The 17,571-nt window shown below is 43.8% G+C and overlaps 1 protein-coding gene across 4 annotated transcripts in view; it reads left to right on the top strand.

The window, feature by feature from the left end:
- The window catches only part of ADAMTS17 (ADAM metallopeptidase with thrombospondin type 1 motif 17), a 256,604-nt gene that overhangs the window by 173,900 nt on the left and 65,133 nt on the right, over positions 1 to 17,571 (top strand). For 3 of the 4 annotated variants that reach the window (XM_073304275.1, XM_073304274.1, XM_073304277.1), the window contains 2 exons: positions 4,088 to 4,168; positions 14,149 to 14,306. In XM_073304275.1, coding sequence (XP_073160376.1) covers positions 4,088 to 4,168; positions 14,149 to 14,306 — 239 coding nt within the window. The remainder of the gene's footprint in view (positions 1 to 4,087; positions 4,169 to 14,148; positions 14,307 to 17,571) is intronic. The other variant, XM_073304276.1, reaches the window with a different exon arrangement.

Below are 17,571 nucleotides of genomic sequence, written 5' to 3'. Positions count from 1 at the left end.
TTTACTCTGGACCAACATTGAGCTTTCTGTTGTGCTTAATAGCTAATGCTTGATAATCTTTCTGGAAATCTGCAGTTTACAATTTGTGATCAAAAACATGCCTCCAAAACCATGGGGATGTTTTTAAGGGGCAATATTCTCCAATATTGGGATTATAGTCTCTTGAGCAGCAACATGTCACTAGCTCTAAAACCCAGCTGGGAGCAATCTGCATTTATATTTGTGGTGAGTTTGCATGTATGGTGTATTTAGTGCATTTGCAGTAGGATTTTGACCACTGATTTACCCAGTATTGCTGGCTAAGAGCTCCAGACACTTTCGATGGGACATGCCCAAGGAACCTACTCTGTCCCCCGACAGAACATTTCAAAACTACACGAGCATATACCGGCGTAGAGCGCTACTTGGTTCCCTAAAGAAAACAAAATGTTAATAGTTGGTTCTGTGTCACCCGATCTCAGAAAGCTAGTACAGTAAATTGTTTTGTTTTTTTCTTATTCAGGAGCTGTGAATACAGCCCATGGTGCCATCAGTCAGGATTAGAAATTACATGAGGAGAAAAATCTGGTCTCAGACCAAACTAAATAGTCTTCAGAACTAATACCCTGTTAATAGCTTAAACTCAGCTATTTACCATTTCAAAGGTAATGTACAAGGCAGCGTTTCCACATAGTATTTTCTCGCACCGCAGGGGTGAAATGAGAGCCTATTTGTGGCACTAGGAGAACCTCAAGAGTAACGCCATGCCTCTTGCACCGCAAAAACAGCGGGACACGGGCGAGGATACCGCTGCCTTAGGGGTCTGCTCTGAAGCCCCGTGAAATCAATGAGAGCCTTTCCATTAATTTTACTGGGTTTTTTTTTTGGATCTGGTCATTGCTGAAGGTAGTTCTGAGCCTTTGATTTCAAAAATCATCATCATAATCATCTACAGTAAATACATCAACAAATACGTGATACTTGGGCATGTTCCAAAGTGGCTTCCTAACATGGTGGCCAGGTGTGTTTCCAGGGTACATTTGCAGTGACATGCTGTCATTAATCACTCTGCTGTGGGCTCGTGTCGGATAGTAATAGTTGGTTGGGTTTGAATGCGGATGCATGGGGTGCCACAAGGGATGTTTGGCATTTTAGAACGTGCTGCTCTTCATGTAATTTATTCCAGCCAACAAAAAAACAACTCCCAGCAGGATCCAGCCTAATGTCCGACATCTGTTTTCTTTGATTTTTATAGATTTCACAATTGCCATAAAAGCCAAACCCTGAAGTAGTGAGTATTACTGATGGAGCATGCATTGTAATTAGCAGAATGGGGAATTCATCAGCCTAACATGAGTGGAGGTTCTTTGTTCAGAATCCTATTTTCCCTTTATTTTGATTCTCCCTGCAAAGGATGACTGGCTGACTTTCGGAAGTAACCGGAGCAGGGGAGAAGAAAACAAGAGATATGATGCTCTTGGGTGGGGAAATAAGGAAAAGGACCCGAGCTGAGGGGAGAGAGGAGAGGTGGTAAAATGACCATACAAATTAGTGTAATGTACCAGAACAATAGGGGCTACCTTAAAAAGATGAGACACTAAGGAGGGAGATGGTTGTCATTGGCCAGATCATATCCTAACCTACCACCAACACCCCAGTGAGAATGTTTTGTACAGGTGATCTAAAAGGGGTTGGGAGTGGGAAGGAATCCATGTGCCCCATTAATCTGGTGGCTATGCAGCTGCTTCATTGACACTACTGTGGTTGGTTAAGCCAATGGGCTGAGGCCCCTGTGCAAACCCATAAGTGAAAGGCTTGCAGGCAGGGGTTAGGTGTGTGGGATCTATATAGTGATGGATTCACTAGCCACATCCAGGCCACATCCCCAGGGTACTGCCTCCACAGTCCATGCAGCCACAGAGAGAGGCCCTTTGTTCTGTAGTGTGTCGCTCTCTCTCACTTGCTCAGTCCAGAACAAAGCAGAACCATGGGAGTTCAGCTGCATTTAACAAAAAAACCAAAGTACTGCCGAATTCTAAAGGAATAGACCCAAACACTACTCTTACACTACTGATTCTCCAGCATTGTCCTATTTTTATAGGGGCAGGTCTGGAATAGGGCCCTCTCACTTAGTACGTATAACAGAAAAGGGAAGGTAAAGCATACAGAATAAGCTATTCAGTGTTTTAAAAGAAGGTGGGAAGGGGGAAGAGCCAAAGAAGGAGCCAAGTTACACACTGAAAAATAAACCATCTTGCTAATTAAAAAGAATCAAATCCTAGTCACGATGGTTTCCAAGGTAGTCTCATTGCTTCATATTTGACACTGGTATTAGTAGCTTGCAAGATGACAGGTTTCAGAGTTGTAGCCGTGTTAATCTGTATCAGCAAAAAGAATGAGAAGTCCCTGGGGCACCTTAGAGACTAACAAATTTATTTGCGCATAAGCTTTCATGGGCTAAAACGCACTTCATCAGATGCATGGAGTGGAAAATACAGTAGGAAGATAGACAGATATACAGAGAACATGAAAAGATAATTGATTTGTCTCATTAGAGTTGGTAAGGCAACCTGCATCTTTTCATGTTCTCTGTGTGTATATATATATATATCTTCCTATTGTATTTTCCGCTCCATGCATCTGATGAAGTGGGTTTTAGCTCACAAAAGCTTATGCTCAAATAAATTTGTTAGTCTCTAAGGTGCCACAAGTACTCCTTGTTCTTTTTGATATTAGTAGATAGTTTGCTTTTTGCCTATCACTTAGACTGAAGATAGGGCTGAGCCTCGAAGTTTGGAGCAGAACCAACACATGAATGACTCCAAAGGTCAAGAGTGCCTCTGTCTTGAGGTTTTGGTTTTTGCCCATCTCTAAATTGAACCACAACATTTTTGAGTAACAGCCGTGTTAGTCTGTATTCGCAAAAAGAAAGGGAGTACTTGTGGCACCTTAGAGACTAACCAATTTATTAGAGCATGAGCTTTCGTGAGCTACAGTCTGCTTAAAGTCTGCTGCAGTTTCCACGATATGCATCTGATGAAGTGGGCTGTAGCTCACGAAAGCTTATGCTCTAATAAATTGGTTAGTCTCTAAGGTGCCACAAGTACTCCTTTTCTTTTTGCGAACATTTTTGAGGGGGTTTTAAAAGCAATAAATAAACCACATGTAACTTACAAGTATCATTTTTTATGTTTTTACAATAATGTTTATGTTCTCTGATAAACAAAGAATTAACCCTTATGGAGCTGAGTTGTAATTTTAGAAGGATAAAAACCATTTGTGTTCTATAGAAATTTCATAGGATTCTATAGAAATTTCTCTACAAACCTAGAGAGTCAGATGCCCAGATGATTTAAATTGGCATAGTTCAGGGATCCGGCCCATAGAAAGTAATGATGAATGAGATCAGTCTTAGAGTTTGTTTGTTTTTTTTTAAACTATCCTGTAGAATTAAATCCTGATTGTAGAATTCTGCAGCTTGGTTTAAAAGTTCTAAAGGAAGGAGATTGTCGTCGATTAAATTATATAGGACTGTTTCATAGGGACAGACATGCAAGTGAAAGCAAATAGATTTATACCAGTTGTCATCATTGACTCCTGCAATGTTTTAGTTTTAGCAGTCTCCCAGATAGCTCATTCTTTTCCTTAAAAATATGAATGATCATGCAGGTTATATCCCAAAGAAAGCTTTTTCAGAACAGCTGACACCAATGTTTTCATTTCAAAGCACTGACACGTCTCTTCCCATGATGTGCATTGTAACTACTGGCAAGCGCACCTTTGCTTCAGCTTCCAGTAGGATCTTAACGTATTCCGGTAGATGCCGCACATGAACAAAAATGATGCAAGGGAACAGATTTAATAGACCCAGCCACAAGCCAGAACAGTTGCAATTAAGGAATACATACGCATTTCCCCCTCTCCTCAAGCTGTAATGATTAGCCCTGGCTTGAAACTTGGCTGCCAAAACAGTTCCTACCTTTCGAGTGTTTCCCAACCATTACAAAAGCTGGAGCGGAGTTGATTTTTTGGGGGATGATACTAAATTACAGAATGCCTCTGGCTGGCTGTGGGATACTCTCATCCATGTGACCTTTTGTTGCCCTAGGTTATATTGAAGCAGCTGTGATCCCTGCGGGTGCTCGACGGATCCGAGTGGTGGAGGATAAACCTGCCCACAGTTTTCTGGGTAAAAAAGAAAAATGCTTTGATTCTAAACTCAGTGTACGCTTCTGTTAAGCTAGCTTTCGTCTAAATGATCAATAGGAGTAGGTAGGCCACAGGGTTCATCATTTGCAGGAATTGCCTGCTAACGTTTCTTTCTTATTGCGATGTCTCACCATTTCTGTGGTGGTATGCTCAGCGTGTTAATATCGGACAGCAATAGGGGGGTGTTCATCCTGAAGGAATCCCAGAGCATTTTTACGTGCGTAGACGAGTCCCTGACATGCACTTTGCTCTGGGGTGGAACAGAGGATCTGTCTAATAACAGGCAACAACAATTTAGGGGGAGGAGTAAGGAAGAATGGGGCGTTCAGATGAAACAGCAGCCATTTAGGTAGGAAGAGCATAGCACCCAGTTCAACCTAGTAGTGAGGAAGGACAATGCAGCTGACTCCCCCAACACACTTACCATGCTGCCAGGGCCACTCCCTGCAGTACGAGGTTGTCATTTTGCTTTACATCCAAGACCCAGCCCTGCTTAGCTTGTAATGAGCCCACAGGCCAAGATGGGCTGGCTGCAGCCATCGATCCAGTACTAATATTATTTATTCTAAATTTCTGTGAGGCAGCCAACTGAAATAATGGGCTTAGTCCTCCCCGCATTTACACTCCTGCAGTCCCACTGAAGTCAGTGGCATTGCACCTGTGGAAGGGAAAGGAAGATCTGGCCCTGTGAGAGCCCAGAATATTTTCAGGGTCAGCAAATTCATTATAAAATTATTAACCCTACAGTTAGGGCTATACAGTTTCCTTGTAAATTATAGCTAACTGTAGAGGTTGATACACTATAGTTACGTCTACTACGGTACATATATGGCCCCCATCCTCATAGTATCATCCTCGTATCACAAACGTTAATGCATTTATCCTCAGAACACCCCGTGAGGTAAGGAAGTGTTGCAATCCCCATTGCACAGATGGAGAACTGAGGAACAGAAAGACTAAGTGGCTTGCCCAAGGCCTCCCAAGAAGTCTGTGGCAGAGTAGGGGATTGAATCTCCCTGGCTGGCACTCTAATCACTGGACCTTCCTTCCTCTCATCCAAACATATAGATAGATTCATGGCCACGTGGAAACACTGTTGCAAGCAAGGTAACAAGCTGAGCTGAGCTTTTCACTGTTTCACACTGTGCCACAATTTCATGTCACGTTAAGGCAGGAGAAGAGAACAATCAAAGCCGTCTCTTACATTTGTTGAACCTTTGTGGTTTAAAATTCCGAGCAGGTTCGCCTCAGGATCTTCGTTGCTATCGATAAGCATGTACGCCTCCTGAATCCTTTATTTTCTGTCTATTTACCCGTCAGTTTATCTGGCTCCCCTCAGCACAATAACTGAGTGCTTCCATTAGGGCCCGGTCCTGTAGCGTTTCCTCACCAGAGTATTCCCATTTGGGATAAACTGGGATTAATGGTTGTTTGGGTCTTACTCCGACCACTCAGTGTGTTACCACCTTACTTAGATATTGTACCCCTTTCACATCCACATGTTCGGTCTCTTCCAGTGTGAGCTCTTCGGTGCAGGGACTGTGCCCTCTCTGATTTTGGGTGCTACTGGAACAAATAATAGAGAACGGTAGTAACTCCACATAGGCGAATGACCATTTTACGCCCTCTTTTTTACAGGAGGTGGAACTGAGGCACACAGAGGTGATGTGACTCTTGCCACGGCCACAAAGTGAGTCGGTGGCAGAGCTGCAAATAGAACCCAGGTCTCCTGACTCCCGTGTGCTCCTTCATCATAACCCTTTTTCTTAGATGCCAATTAGTTGCAAATATTAGGATACAAGATGCTGCAGAAAGCTTTCGCAGGCTGATTGTGTCTTAGGATTTGTGCACTAGTTCCGCTATTTTCCTGGGATGGCACCAGAATTGGCAAGGAACACTCAGCAAGAGTGCTTCTCCTGGGCTGTCACCCCATCTGCCCTATCTATCTTCTTGAATACACACCACGTGATGAATAAAGCTAAAATGCAATTAAGAAAAAAACAGCCCCTGTCATTTAACTCTGAGGTGGGCTGTGCCTTGTATTATAAAGCCGGCATTTGTGCCACCATTCCTTTGTAGGAAGCATGTGTCACTGTTGCTATTATTTCTGCTCATGCGGCAGCCAGTTTTCTGGAAGAAGATTATGCCTGCACATAAGATGTTTGACATATCGAACCATTGGTGGAACAATAAGGGCCAGTGTTTCCTCGAGCTTTGCAAACACTGGGCTTTTGGAAGCCAGTCTTGTTTGATTGTTTCTATGGGATTCATATAGAATGTTTATCAGGGGGGTTTAGTTTTATCCACTGGAGTTCAAGTACTGAGAAGCTTGCACTGAATATTTAGGGCTAAAGTCGGTCCTCCGTTACAATGCTGTAACCCTGCTTACTGGCACAGATGTAACCTCAACAAGTGTACACCAATAGGTTTGGCTACGACTGAGAGCAAATTTTGCCCCTGCATGCATCTGCCTTATCTAAAGATAAGAAATACTATTTCAGCTAAAATGAGACTCGTTCCTTCCCACAGATCTTCCTCCAAAACTTGAACCAATCCAGTTTTGAGATTCATAAAGGTCCAAGCAACTTTTCCCGACATATTTTCCATTTTTGCACATCTCTGGCCTCCTGCACCTGGGAGCAGGAATGCTGAGACACCTCGAGACAGGGATCTTCCCACAATACTTGCAGTCCAGTTTTGCAGAGTTGGTTTAAATGTCTGTGCCTTTACATAAAGGGACGAGAGAGTTTTCCCCCAGCTGCAGTGCATGATGATGCTCTTGCTACACTGAAGTTTCCCAATATTGTTTCAGCTCTGTAGTTCATGTTCAGTAACCAGGAGGATCTTAGTGTCTGCAAAGATGTCTGTCTCCAATGTCCATGATCAGACAGGAAGAGATAGGCAGTGCCTTGTTAATCTAAACCCAAGGGTAGCAACAGCAAGTCTCCAACAAGATAATAATTTGGGAATCAAATTCCAGGCACTGTAGCTTTAATAAGGCACAGCGGCTCTGCACTCATTCTAACACAGGGTCTAACTTTGGAAAGATTCCCTGTGTTAGTTTCACTCATAAAGCATAGTCCAATCAGGACTCGTTTCCACTCAGGGCTGGGTGCAGCACTGTGGAGCCCTGCTTAATTTGGAATCATTATTCCATTTGCTGGGAGCAGTTCCGGAATAATTTCCCTCCACCTACATTCAACCCACGCTGGCTGGCTGGCTCGGCTGGCTTTCTTGCTAAAGAACCACCTTGAACAGGAAACGCCTCGGCAGCTTGCATGAGCTCGGAAGTGAGTTGGAGGAACTGCAAGTGGAAATAAAGATCTGACTGGATGCCAGGTTTAGGATTAGCTTGATTAGTCAGTTCCTGTTTTCCAGCCTGAAAGGAAAAGAGAAGTTAAGGGCTTTTTGGTTTTGTTTAATCCTCTACTGTATGATGTTAAGCCTCAAAACCTACACATGAGACCAGGCAAATGCCTGCTACCTCCTGAGTGAAACCCATCCCAGTGGTAGTCTGACCTAGCTACTTACAGTTAACCATTCCTGTAGACACATTCCCTCTCCCCCAGAGATCACAATGTTAGGGAGACAAGACATGAGATTCAGGTCAGGTGAAGAGACTTGGTTTGGTGATTGGTGAGACATTTCTGGTGCAATGAGAAGATGCTGGAGGTTTTTGATGCTTGTGAATAATTGACTTGATATTGAGAGGCTGCATGATCCCATGGATAGTGCACTGAACTAGGAGTCAGGAGACAATGGGTTAGATTCACTGTCCTTGTTCTGGACCCTTTGAGCTGTAGTCTGGCCACAACTGCAAGTTGAGAATTCCCCTAAACGAAGGAAATTGTAAGACACTGCTGGACTAGAACCTGGGACCATGGGGGTTCTGAGCCACTGACCATCCGCATCGCCACTGGATGCTTAGGCTTGGTTTCCCCTTGAGGACCCCATGAATCTGGGTTCTGCAGGAAGTCCTGTCCAGCAGGATCTGAATGGTGGCCCCTTCCAGCTCACTGATTGGCTGTTGCTAGTTTTTAAACCAGGAAGCCATCATGGAGAGCTGTCTGAGCAACCACACAGACTGCCTGCCTGCTTCCGCTCCAGACCCTGCTTGCTGTAGATTGTAAACTCCAGCTTCTGAGCCTGGTTTGTTCTCGACTTTGCTATTTGCTTGCTGTCTGTAACCTGGCACCTGACCAGACTTCCTGATATCCTGATTCTGCTATTTACCTCCCGCCTTCAACTAGGTGCCTGACCCCCAAATTCCTGCTATCCTGACCTGCCTCTACACTGACCCCACTACTCAGTTTCTGACTGCAACTTAGCAACTGACCAGTGCCCACAGCCTGGCTCTGACAGGAATTCACATTTGGTGTAAAGCTGGCAGAGCTGACTCCATAAACCATCTGCCACCCCCACCTTGGTGAAGGGTCAGGGTCAGAGGTGGAGTTATGTTACTGTTATTCACAGCAGGCATATCATCCTGGGAGTACCACAGCCAACTGCTGTAAATTAGAGTAACCTTTAGTCTGCTCTAGATTACACTGAGGACAGGGCTGACTGAGGATCAGGAAATCATAATCTGTTTCCTGATTGAGCTCTCGTGTCCACACTATCAAGCAGATCTTGGCAGAGAAGAGAATCTACCCCCTCAGTTCTGTTCACAGCTCTGACATGCTCAGTGACCCTGTACACAAATTCTTCACCTCTCTATGACTCAGTGTTCCTGTCTGCAAAATGGAAATAAGGATACTTCCCCCTCCTTTGCAAAATGTTTTGAGAATCCCTGCTTGCAAAACACTCCATGCGGTAAGAGCTACATGTTTTTTGCTGTTCCTTAAAACTCGTTTTGCTTGGATGCTAGCAAGCGGGGATCAAAGCCTGCCAACCGTAAGACTCCCTCAAGTAAGACATGGCCATTCCCTAGATGGAAGACCCCAGAGATTAAGCATGGAGTGCTGGTGTTTCAGCAAGGGGCGATCTTCCCTCTGAATCAGAACTGATCCCTAGTCTTCGGGAGCTCAGCATGCTGCCTTTCTGCTCATTAAAGCTCTCATGGACCTTTTCACAAGAGTAGGCATGCTTGTCTCTGTATCTCAGTAAGTAGCCATCTTACAATAGAGATCATTCCATTCCACCCATGACTTTAGTTGGATACAATATTATCCCTGAGCTGGTCCTGTTCAGGGCTGCTCAGAGCCATTGCTTATGCCAGTTTCAGTCTGCAGCAGCACTGGATGCTTTCTGGTGGTGGGTAAAGTGGTCCCTCAGCAGCATTCTGGGGCTTCATAAAGTTTTCTGGGGTTTGCAGAAGGCACTTTGTAAATCGGTGAGCAAGAATGTCATGGGGTTAGACAAACGAGCCACGGAGAGTCTTGTTGAGCTGTGCTGCTTGCAACACACAAATACCAAGAGCTAAGTGTGCCCTTTCGATCTGTGCATGGAAGGAACCAGTCTTGTGAGAGTCTTGTACTCCAGTCGGGGAGTTGGGGGTGGGCCTCAGTAACTACAACCCCTCCACTTACCTTGGATCCTTTGGGGCTGAGCAGTGGACAGTCCATGGTGGTAGTGAGTACATGGGGTGGCAGGCATGGTCAGGGGAGATGTACATTTTTCCTCTTCCCCACAGAGCTCAGACCAGAAATGTAGTACAGCCTAAGGTTGCGCCTTTCATGGCCCCTCTTCTAGGACAGGGATCCTCTTGTGGTGGGGGTGGGGCGTTGTGGCTATTATAACACACTCCACTGTAGAGCATGCCAGGGACCCAGAGAAAGTGTTGAGGCACCAGCCCTCTTCCTGGATCTCTTTCAACCTTCTCCAGATTCTCTGGATCCATGAGGCCAGACCTATTGCCAGTTCCAGCAGGGGAGTAAACTCTGCACCCTGTCAGAACACTTTGGTAAGAATCCCCATGAAGGAGAACCTCACAAAAATTTCCTCCTGCTCAGCCCCTCCTGTGCGAGGGGGCAATCTGGCCTCTAGTTTCTTGAAGCACACCTCTTAGTAATAGCTGTATTTTGGACGTCAAATGTTGCCTGACTACTGAGCAGCCACAGACAAGAGCAGGTCTATAGGCAATGGTCTCATGTCATTACAAACATGACTCATGTTAGATTAATGCCCGCACTCCCAAAAATCAAGTCAGCCATGTCTTGCCATTGACGGGGAGGTTCATGTCCTGACCTTCTAAGCATATTAAAGAACAACATGGAATGTAATGAAGGCTTCCAGAGCATGCTAGTTGGTGGGGCCTGATCCAAAACCCAAGCAAGCAAGTGGGAGCCTTTCCATGGATACAACTGTGTTTTGGGTCACACCCCTGCTCATTTAGTTAATTAGAAGCAAGAGTCATAATTTTGACAGAAAGTTAATAAACTGGGTCTCAGTCACTAATGGTTAAGAAAACGTTATTAAAGAACAGTCTGGCCAGGAGACACAGTTAACCTTGAAATTAGAAAACGATCCAGTGGGCGAAAAACACCCACAGACTACTCTGCTCAATAATACCCAGTATCTGGATGGGCAAAACAGTTTGGATACATGGCACTTGAATCTCCACAGAGATTGTGGCCTGGAATTTTCTTCCCATAAAATCAGGCTTTGCCAGCTTGCTCCTCTACTTCTCGGTACGCTTGCTTTCATCCCCAAATCCTTGGAATAACATTCCCTCCCCAGTAATCTGGAAGTCTCAAAAATTAATTTGAAAAGCTGCAGTTGTTCAACGTCCCCACGGATGGAGTCGTCTTTCAGTAGCTGGAGAGTTGAAGTAGCATTTGTACATACAGTAGCCTTTTCTGGAAGGAAATAGATGAAATTCCAAATACCTTTGCCTCTAAATAGTAGTTTTAAATGGCTGACTTCCTGCTCTCTTGCTTTTACAACTGGGTTATTTTATGGAGAAGTTTTCTTTATGGTGCTGTCCTGATGTACACAACCCTTCCATTAATTTCAGTGGGATATGAAAGGGAAACAGGTTTGGACCCCTCGGGTATGTCTACATTGCACACTGAACCTTGGGTCTTTTATCCCTGTGTAGAGATACTTTCTGAGACTCGGGTCCAGGCCCTGTTATTCTGTAGTGTGGACATAGTTAAAGCTGCAGACCTGAGTCAGAAGGTCTGCATGGTGCAGCCATTAGCATGGCTCTGAGATCCAGGTCTACGATGCAACGTGGATGCTCAAGCATGGGCTTGGAAACACAGACTCCACAAGGCCGGGTCCCACAGACCCAGACTTAGTGTGCAGCATAGGTATAACCTCAGAGCTGTGGGGTATTTGTTGACTGATGGAGGCCTTGTTGATTTGCGGTTAACCCGTAAAAGGGCCTGATGCTAATCCCATCAATGTAAAGGGAAGGACTTTGGTGGGCCTTTAGATCAGGCCCCAAATTAATAAACTGAGACCCTGTATCCAGCCTTGGTGTATTGTGCCCAGACATGAGAGTATATACATCAGTCTGGACACAATACTGGAGCTTAGTGAGAGATTTCACCTAGTAAACCTACAGGGCTTTAGGCTCTGGCTAAAACAGCACTTCTCTGTCCATCCAAATGGATGCTTGTGCTCACAAGGCATATAGGCACATCCAGGCAGGTGGAAATTTAGCCCTGACAGGACTGTCAAAGGTCTAGCCCTGCACAGCATTTGCACACATGCACACCTCACAGAGATTTTCAAAAGGGGTTTTCGTGTACCAGGCTATTTTATCACCTGCTATGTCTGCACCTTTACAGCCTGACCTGCTTCCATCAAGACCAAGAGTTGCCAAGGCATCACTTGCCTTAGCTCCCTATGTTGCAGGCCTGAGAGCAGACAGGACATCCGGCCTGATGCTGAACATAAGCTTGATGTAGATGGAATGGCTGAAAGCCACTTCTCTGTTTCCCTGATGCTGGCTCTGCCAGGACCAAAATGGCCTCTGAAGTAATTTAGAGCAGCCTAAGGGCAACTCTAAATTGTGCTAGCTGGAATGGTCCCATAAGGGTCCCGTGCCTGGCTGAGGATTGGGCAGAACACCATACACGCCATCTCCCCCTGCCCCCGACACACTTTGACCCCTCCCTTATGATTCAGCTCTAACAATTGGGTTAAAGAATCCATCCAACATCTTCATTGTGGAAGCCCCAAATAAACTAAAAATATATATATATATTCTTTGCCGCTTGCAAATCTCATAACCAATGCAGCGTGTTTTGTTACCCTTTTGCCTAAGGAAGTTTTAGGAAATTATTTTTCAAAAGTTAATTCTTTTGGAAAAACTTTAAAAATTACTAGGAGAAAATTGGGTTTCTGCACTTAGGAGGAAAGGTGAGAGTTGAGTGAAAGATGAGTGCTCTGAAAATGGTTGGAGTTCTGAATACATTTCACTGTTTACTGATTTCAGCAGGAATTTCTTGGGACCCGACTGCTAAACTGCCAGACTTCAATCAGTTGCAAGATGGGCAGACTAGATAATAATGTACAAGTCTGGTCTCATAAACCAGGAGTCTGTTTAAAGCCAGCAGTGTTTTCATTCTTTTTCACTCTACAGCTGCCAATTTCCATAGCTTTGAAAGTGTGACACAGCAAGTCTGCAAGCTTCAAGGAGAGAAAGGAAAGCATGAGATTAGTTTATGGCTGGTTTGCAAACCTCAGACAATCAAAGGGGATCAAATAGCTATTCCGTTCTATCCAGGTCTTATACTGTGCTTGCTGCTTTGGTATCCGAGTGTCTGGATTTATCTAATCTACCGGCATCAATAAGCTTTCAAAGGTTATGAAACGAGTGCTTAGACTTGAGTGTAATCTTTACAAAGATGTAGTTGCTTTGGGCGGAGGAAACATTAATTTCCAAAATCCCAAATGACAGAAGATTGCTTTCTAGAACAGTTTCGTTACTAGTGCCATTTTAAAATTTACATATATATATATATATTTTAAAGGTAAAGCAATGTTACAGTTTGTTTATATACACATACCTATATAAATAAATGTAATGATGCTGTACATCTAAAATGTAGCTTTATTACTAATAACATATTAGATTATTATTGAAATAATTATATGCATCTGATTGACTGTTCACTAACTATCCTCTCTGTTTACTGTTTGCACTTCACTCAGCTTGAACAAGAAAAATGAGCTCGTAAGTTCCATTCTTTTCCTAGTCTGAATCTAGTCACTTTAGCATTCTTGTGCCCTAGCACAATGCTCCAATACTCCAAGGTTATGTTTAAAGCCAAGTGAAAGCTCGTTTCATTGAAAGTTAATAGAAAATTTCCTAGTAATCCCAGTTGGTTTTACAGAAGAGAAATGTTGGACATAAACTTTTGTGACAATATCCCTTTAATATGTATGTTCTCCTGATATGCATTAAGTAGGAGATAAATTGTATGTTGGTGAGAACTCATTCTCTCACTACGGATTGCAGTGGGATGACTGGAGGTAGGAGTCCCCTAATGTAAGTTAGAGTTGGGCCATCTAGCCTGGTACTAGTAGTATCTTTACAAGGACACCATGTAATCATTCTTCCTTCCGTTTCATTTGTAAACTGATGCTGCACAGAACTGCTCCCCACTCCCGCCCCTCGCCCCCCTTTAATTTCCTGGCAGTGGAGTGACAGAGAAAATGTCTCGATGTTTAGAATCCAGAGGACTTTGATTCATTAGAAATCAGATCCGAAAAATTTTAAGGTAGCAAAACTTCAGCATTTCCAGCTTATGTGACATTGATGTTACATGATAGCAATTGTAATGTGATTCGAGATGCCTTCCTACACTGTAATACTGAATGTTCACAGTTTGGCTACCTGGTAACTCCTCAGCTAAAAGTAAATACTTGATTTTTCCTTTAAACTCCCATCTGCTACAAGGCTACTGCATCTTGCAGTTGAAGTGGGCTGAAGCTGAATCACTGTGGGTCTGTCTTTTAATTATGGAATTGCTTTCATTTCCTTCCATGGTGTTTGATTCTTTCCAGCTTTAAAAGATTCCAGTAAGAGATCCATTAACAGCGACTGGAAAATTGAGCTTCCTGGCGAGTTTCAGATCGCAGGCACTACTGTCCGGTACGTGCGAAGGGGTCTGTGGGAGAAAATGTCTGCCAAAGGACCAACTAAAATACCACTGCACTTGATGGTAACTTTATATCCTTTGTTTATGTTTCTTAAGTGATGCAACATAAAGGGTTTATATCCATGCTCACAGTTCAACTTAAACTATTTGCTTCCTCCCCAGGGTTTTAAGGAAAATCTATTGCTTCTCCCCCTGATTTCTTTTGCAGGGTTACAGGGGGCAACACTTACATCTCACTTAAGGTCTATTTTGTGTCAGCTTGCAATCTCCGTAGAAGCTTCATACTGTGATGTACATTACATAATGAGACATAAAGAAACTGGTATGGACCCGGTTTTTCAAGGCCTTCTGCGTTTTGTGCCCATAACCATTTGCACATGTAAAAGGACATTGGCTCAACTTCCTAGTTGACTCACACCAGTGTATGTTTCTCTGTTTAAATTACCTTTTTCTCACACAGGTAATAAAAGGTACAAAACACATGACCTGTGCAAATTTGGCACTGTATCTCAATTTACACACGCAAATCATCTTGACTTATATATTGACTAGGTTGAGAACTGTTACATTTCTTTGCTCCGGTTCAACATAGTCTTTCTATTTACACAGGATGTTCTTTTATAAACACTGAAGCTGTATGAGTCAAGAGACCTCCTGGGTCAAGAGATTAGGAATCTTTTCCCAGCTTTGTCTCTGGCTCAGTGTGTAATTTGGGCCGAGTCATGTAATCTCTCTCTGACTTAGTTTCTCCATCTATAAAATGGGGATAATAATACCCTGCCTCCCATGGATGTTAATACATGAGTGTTTGCAGAGGGCTTTGCAATTCTGGGATGGAAGACCCTATGAAAACAGTGTATTGTGAAGTAGGCACTGCTTCCTCTAACTTCTATTTTCTGTCCACTTTAATTTTTCTAGGCACTGTTTCCTTTCTCTGTGACTTTCTTGCCAGGATCTGCCTACCCCAGCCCTTCTTTAGACACGGCTAAAAATCAAATGGCTCTCTGCTTTTCCTCACCTACATTTTTTGGGCCCCTGTTAAATCTGCTTTGCGCTGTTCTAGTTTTCATTTTCATTGTACTGTTTGAAGAGCTCAGAACTGCCATGAACTTTTCACAAAAACGGTATAAGACTAATAACCCTTCCCTCTTCTCGGTGCTTTTCACATGCAGCTCTCAAAATGCTTCACAAAGGAAGGGAAGCGTTGTTATCCCCGTTTTTGGGAAGAGGTGTGGAGTGACTTGCACAGGTCACACAGCAGGCCAGTGGCAAAGCTGAACTGAGACTATTCCTCGGTATTCAAAAGGGCACATTTGAGGATTCTTGCAATTCCCTAACGTATTCATGAAAATCATGATTTGGGCATGTAAAGCTAAACATGTACAAAAGACTTGGGCCTATATTTTCTATTAGCTCTTTTTTAAAAGTCAAATTTCCATGGTGACTTCTTCAACGTTAAGAATGTCAGCTTCACAATTTTGCTTAGATCCAAACTTTCCACCCTGAAACCAAACCCCTTACAAAGTAGCCTGTATATTACTGAAGAACTGTCTGTCCTCAGGGTACCGTATAAAATATGAATTTGCATGAGCTCAGGTTTGTAAAAATGTTGTGTAAGATTCCTGTGCCTTTTGTGGCTAGATCTGACTATTCTGACTGTTCTCCTCGGTTGAGGCTCAACAGCAGTAGATTCTGGTGTTGTCATTTTGAAAACTTGAGCATTGCTGTGTATCTTTTTTTAATGGAAACAACCCCCCCCTTCCCCTCAATATCCAACAAAACAACAAAAATAAGGATTGTATTACTAGGAAGCTTCTCCCTAAGCCCTATTTATTATACAGTAGAAACCTCAGAGTTACGAACCCCTCAGGAATGGAGGTTGTTCGTAACTCTGAACAAAACATTATGGTTGTTCTTTCAAAAGTTTACAACTGAACAGTGACTTCATACAGCTTTGAAACTTTACTATGCAGAAGGAAAATGCTGCTTTTAACCATCTTAATTTAAATGAAGCAAACACAGAAACAGTTTCCTTACCTTGTCAAATCTTTTTTTAAAAAACTCCCTTTTTTTAGTAGTTTACGTTTAAACACAGTACTGTACTGTATTTGCTTTTTTTGTTGTTATTGTCTCTGCTGCTGCCTGATTGCGTACTACTTCTTCGAGTGCTTGCTCATGGCCATTCCAAGTGTACGGTCGTTGGAAGGTTTTTCCCCTAGCGGTATTCATCAGGTTGGCTGTGGAGCCCCCTGGAGTCGCGCCTTCCTGATGGTGTATATAGGTCCCTGCCGACCCACCACCTCTTCAGTTCCTTCTTACCGCCAGTGACGGTCCTTGGAGCAGCTCTCTTCCCTTGCTCTACAGCAAGCAATCACCTAGTGGGCTTTCTCTTGTTGTGTATGTAAATAGTTAAAAACTTAGTATTAGTTAGTTTTCAGTAGTTCATAGTTAAAATAAGTTTTAGTTGGGGATCCTCCCCCTACCATGTTTTCCCTCCCAGGGACCGGGGCATGCCTTGGTCTCAGGGATTCAAAGCCTGTGGGTTCTGTCTGAAAGCCTATGCCAAAGGGGGACCCACACAACTCCTGCTTTCCAGCCTGGTTCTGCTGGCCAGTCAGTATTTGCTAACCCCATGGTTGGCCGCTTTCTCAAAAGACTATAGATAGACTGTACCCTCAAGTAAGACAGCTGATCCCCCCCATGAGATCTCAAGGCTGATGGGCCCTTCTTCTGAGCCCCTAACAACATGCTTTCTCTCTATCTTTCCCGGAAAGTGGCATTTCTGATGGCTATAACTTCGGCCAGGAGGGTGTCTGAGCTTAAGGCCTTGACGTCCGAGCCCCCTTATACTGTTTTATTTTATAAGGACAAGGTACAGTTGTGGCCACACCCAGCTTTCCTCCCAAAGGTAGTTTTGCATGCAAATCAGGACATTTTTCTTCCAGTGTTCTTCCCTAAACTGCATTCTAGTAACCAGGAACGAATGCTCCACTCCCTGGATGTCAGACGAGCGTTAACTGTTTACACTGAGTGGACAAAGCTGTTTAGAAAATCAACACAACTCTTCATCACAATTGCTGAGCAACTGAAAGGGCTTCCAGTGTCATCCCAAAGGATCTTTTTATGGATCACGACCTAGCAAAGATACCTGCCCCAGCATTAACAGCACACTCCACAAGAGCGCAGGCTTCCTCAGCAGCACTCCTGCCACAGGTCCCCAGGCAAGACATCTGCAGGGCAGCGATATGGTCATCAGTCCCCACCTTTATGTCGCACTATGCCATTACTCAGCAGGCGAGAGATGATTCTGTATTTGGCGGAGCAGTGC

The sequence above is a fragment of the Lepidochelys kempii genome, chromosome 10 (genome assembly GCF_965140265.1).
Source record: "Lepidochelys kempii isolate rLepKem1 chromosome 10, rLepKem1.hap2, whole genome shotgun sequence".
Lineage (NCBI taxonomy): Eukaryota > Metazoa > Chordata > Testudines > Cheloniidae > Lepidochelys > Lepidochelys kempii.
The sequence above is the reverse complement of the archived record's forward strand: the minus strand, read 5'-3'. Positions and strand labels throughout refer to the sequence as shown.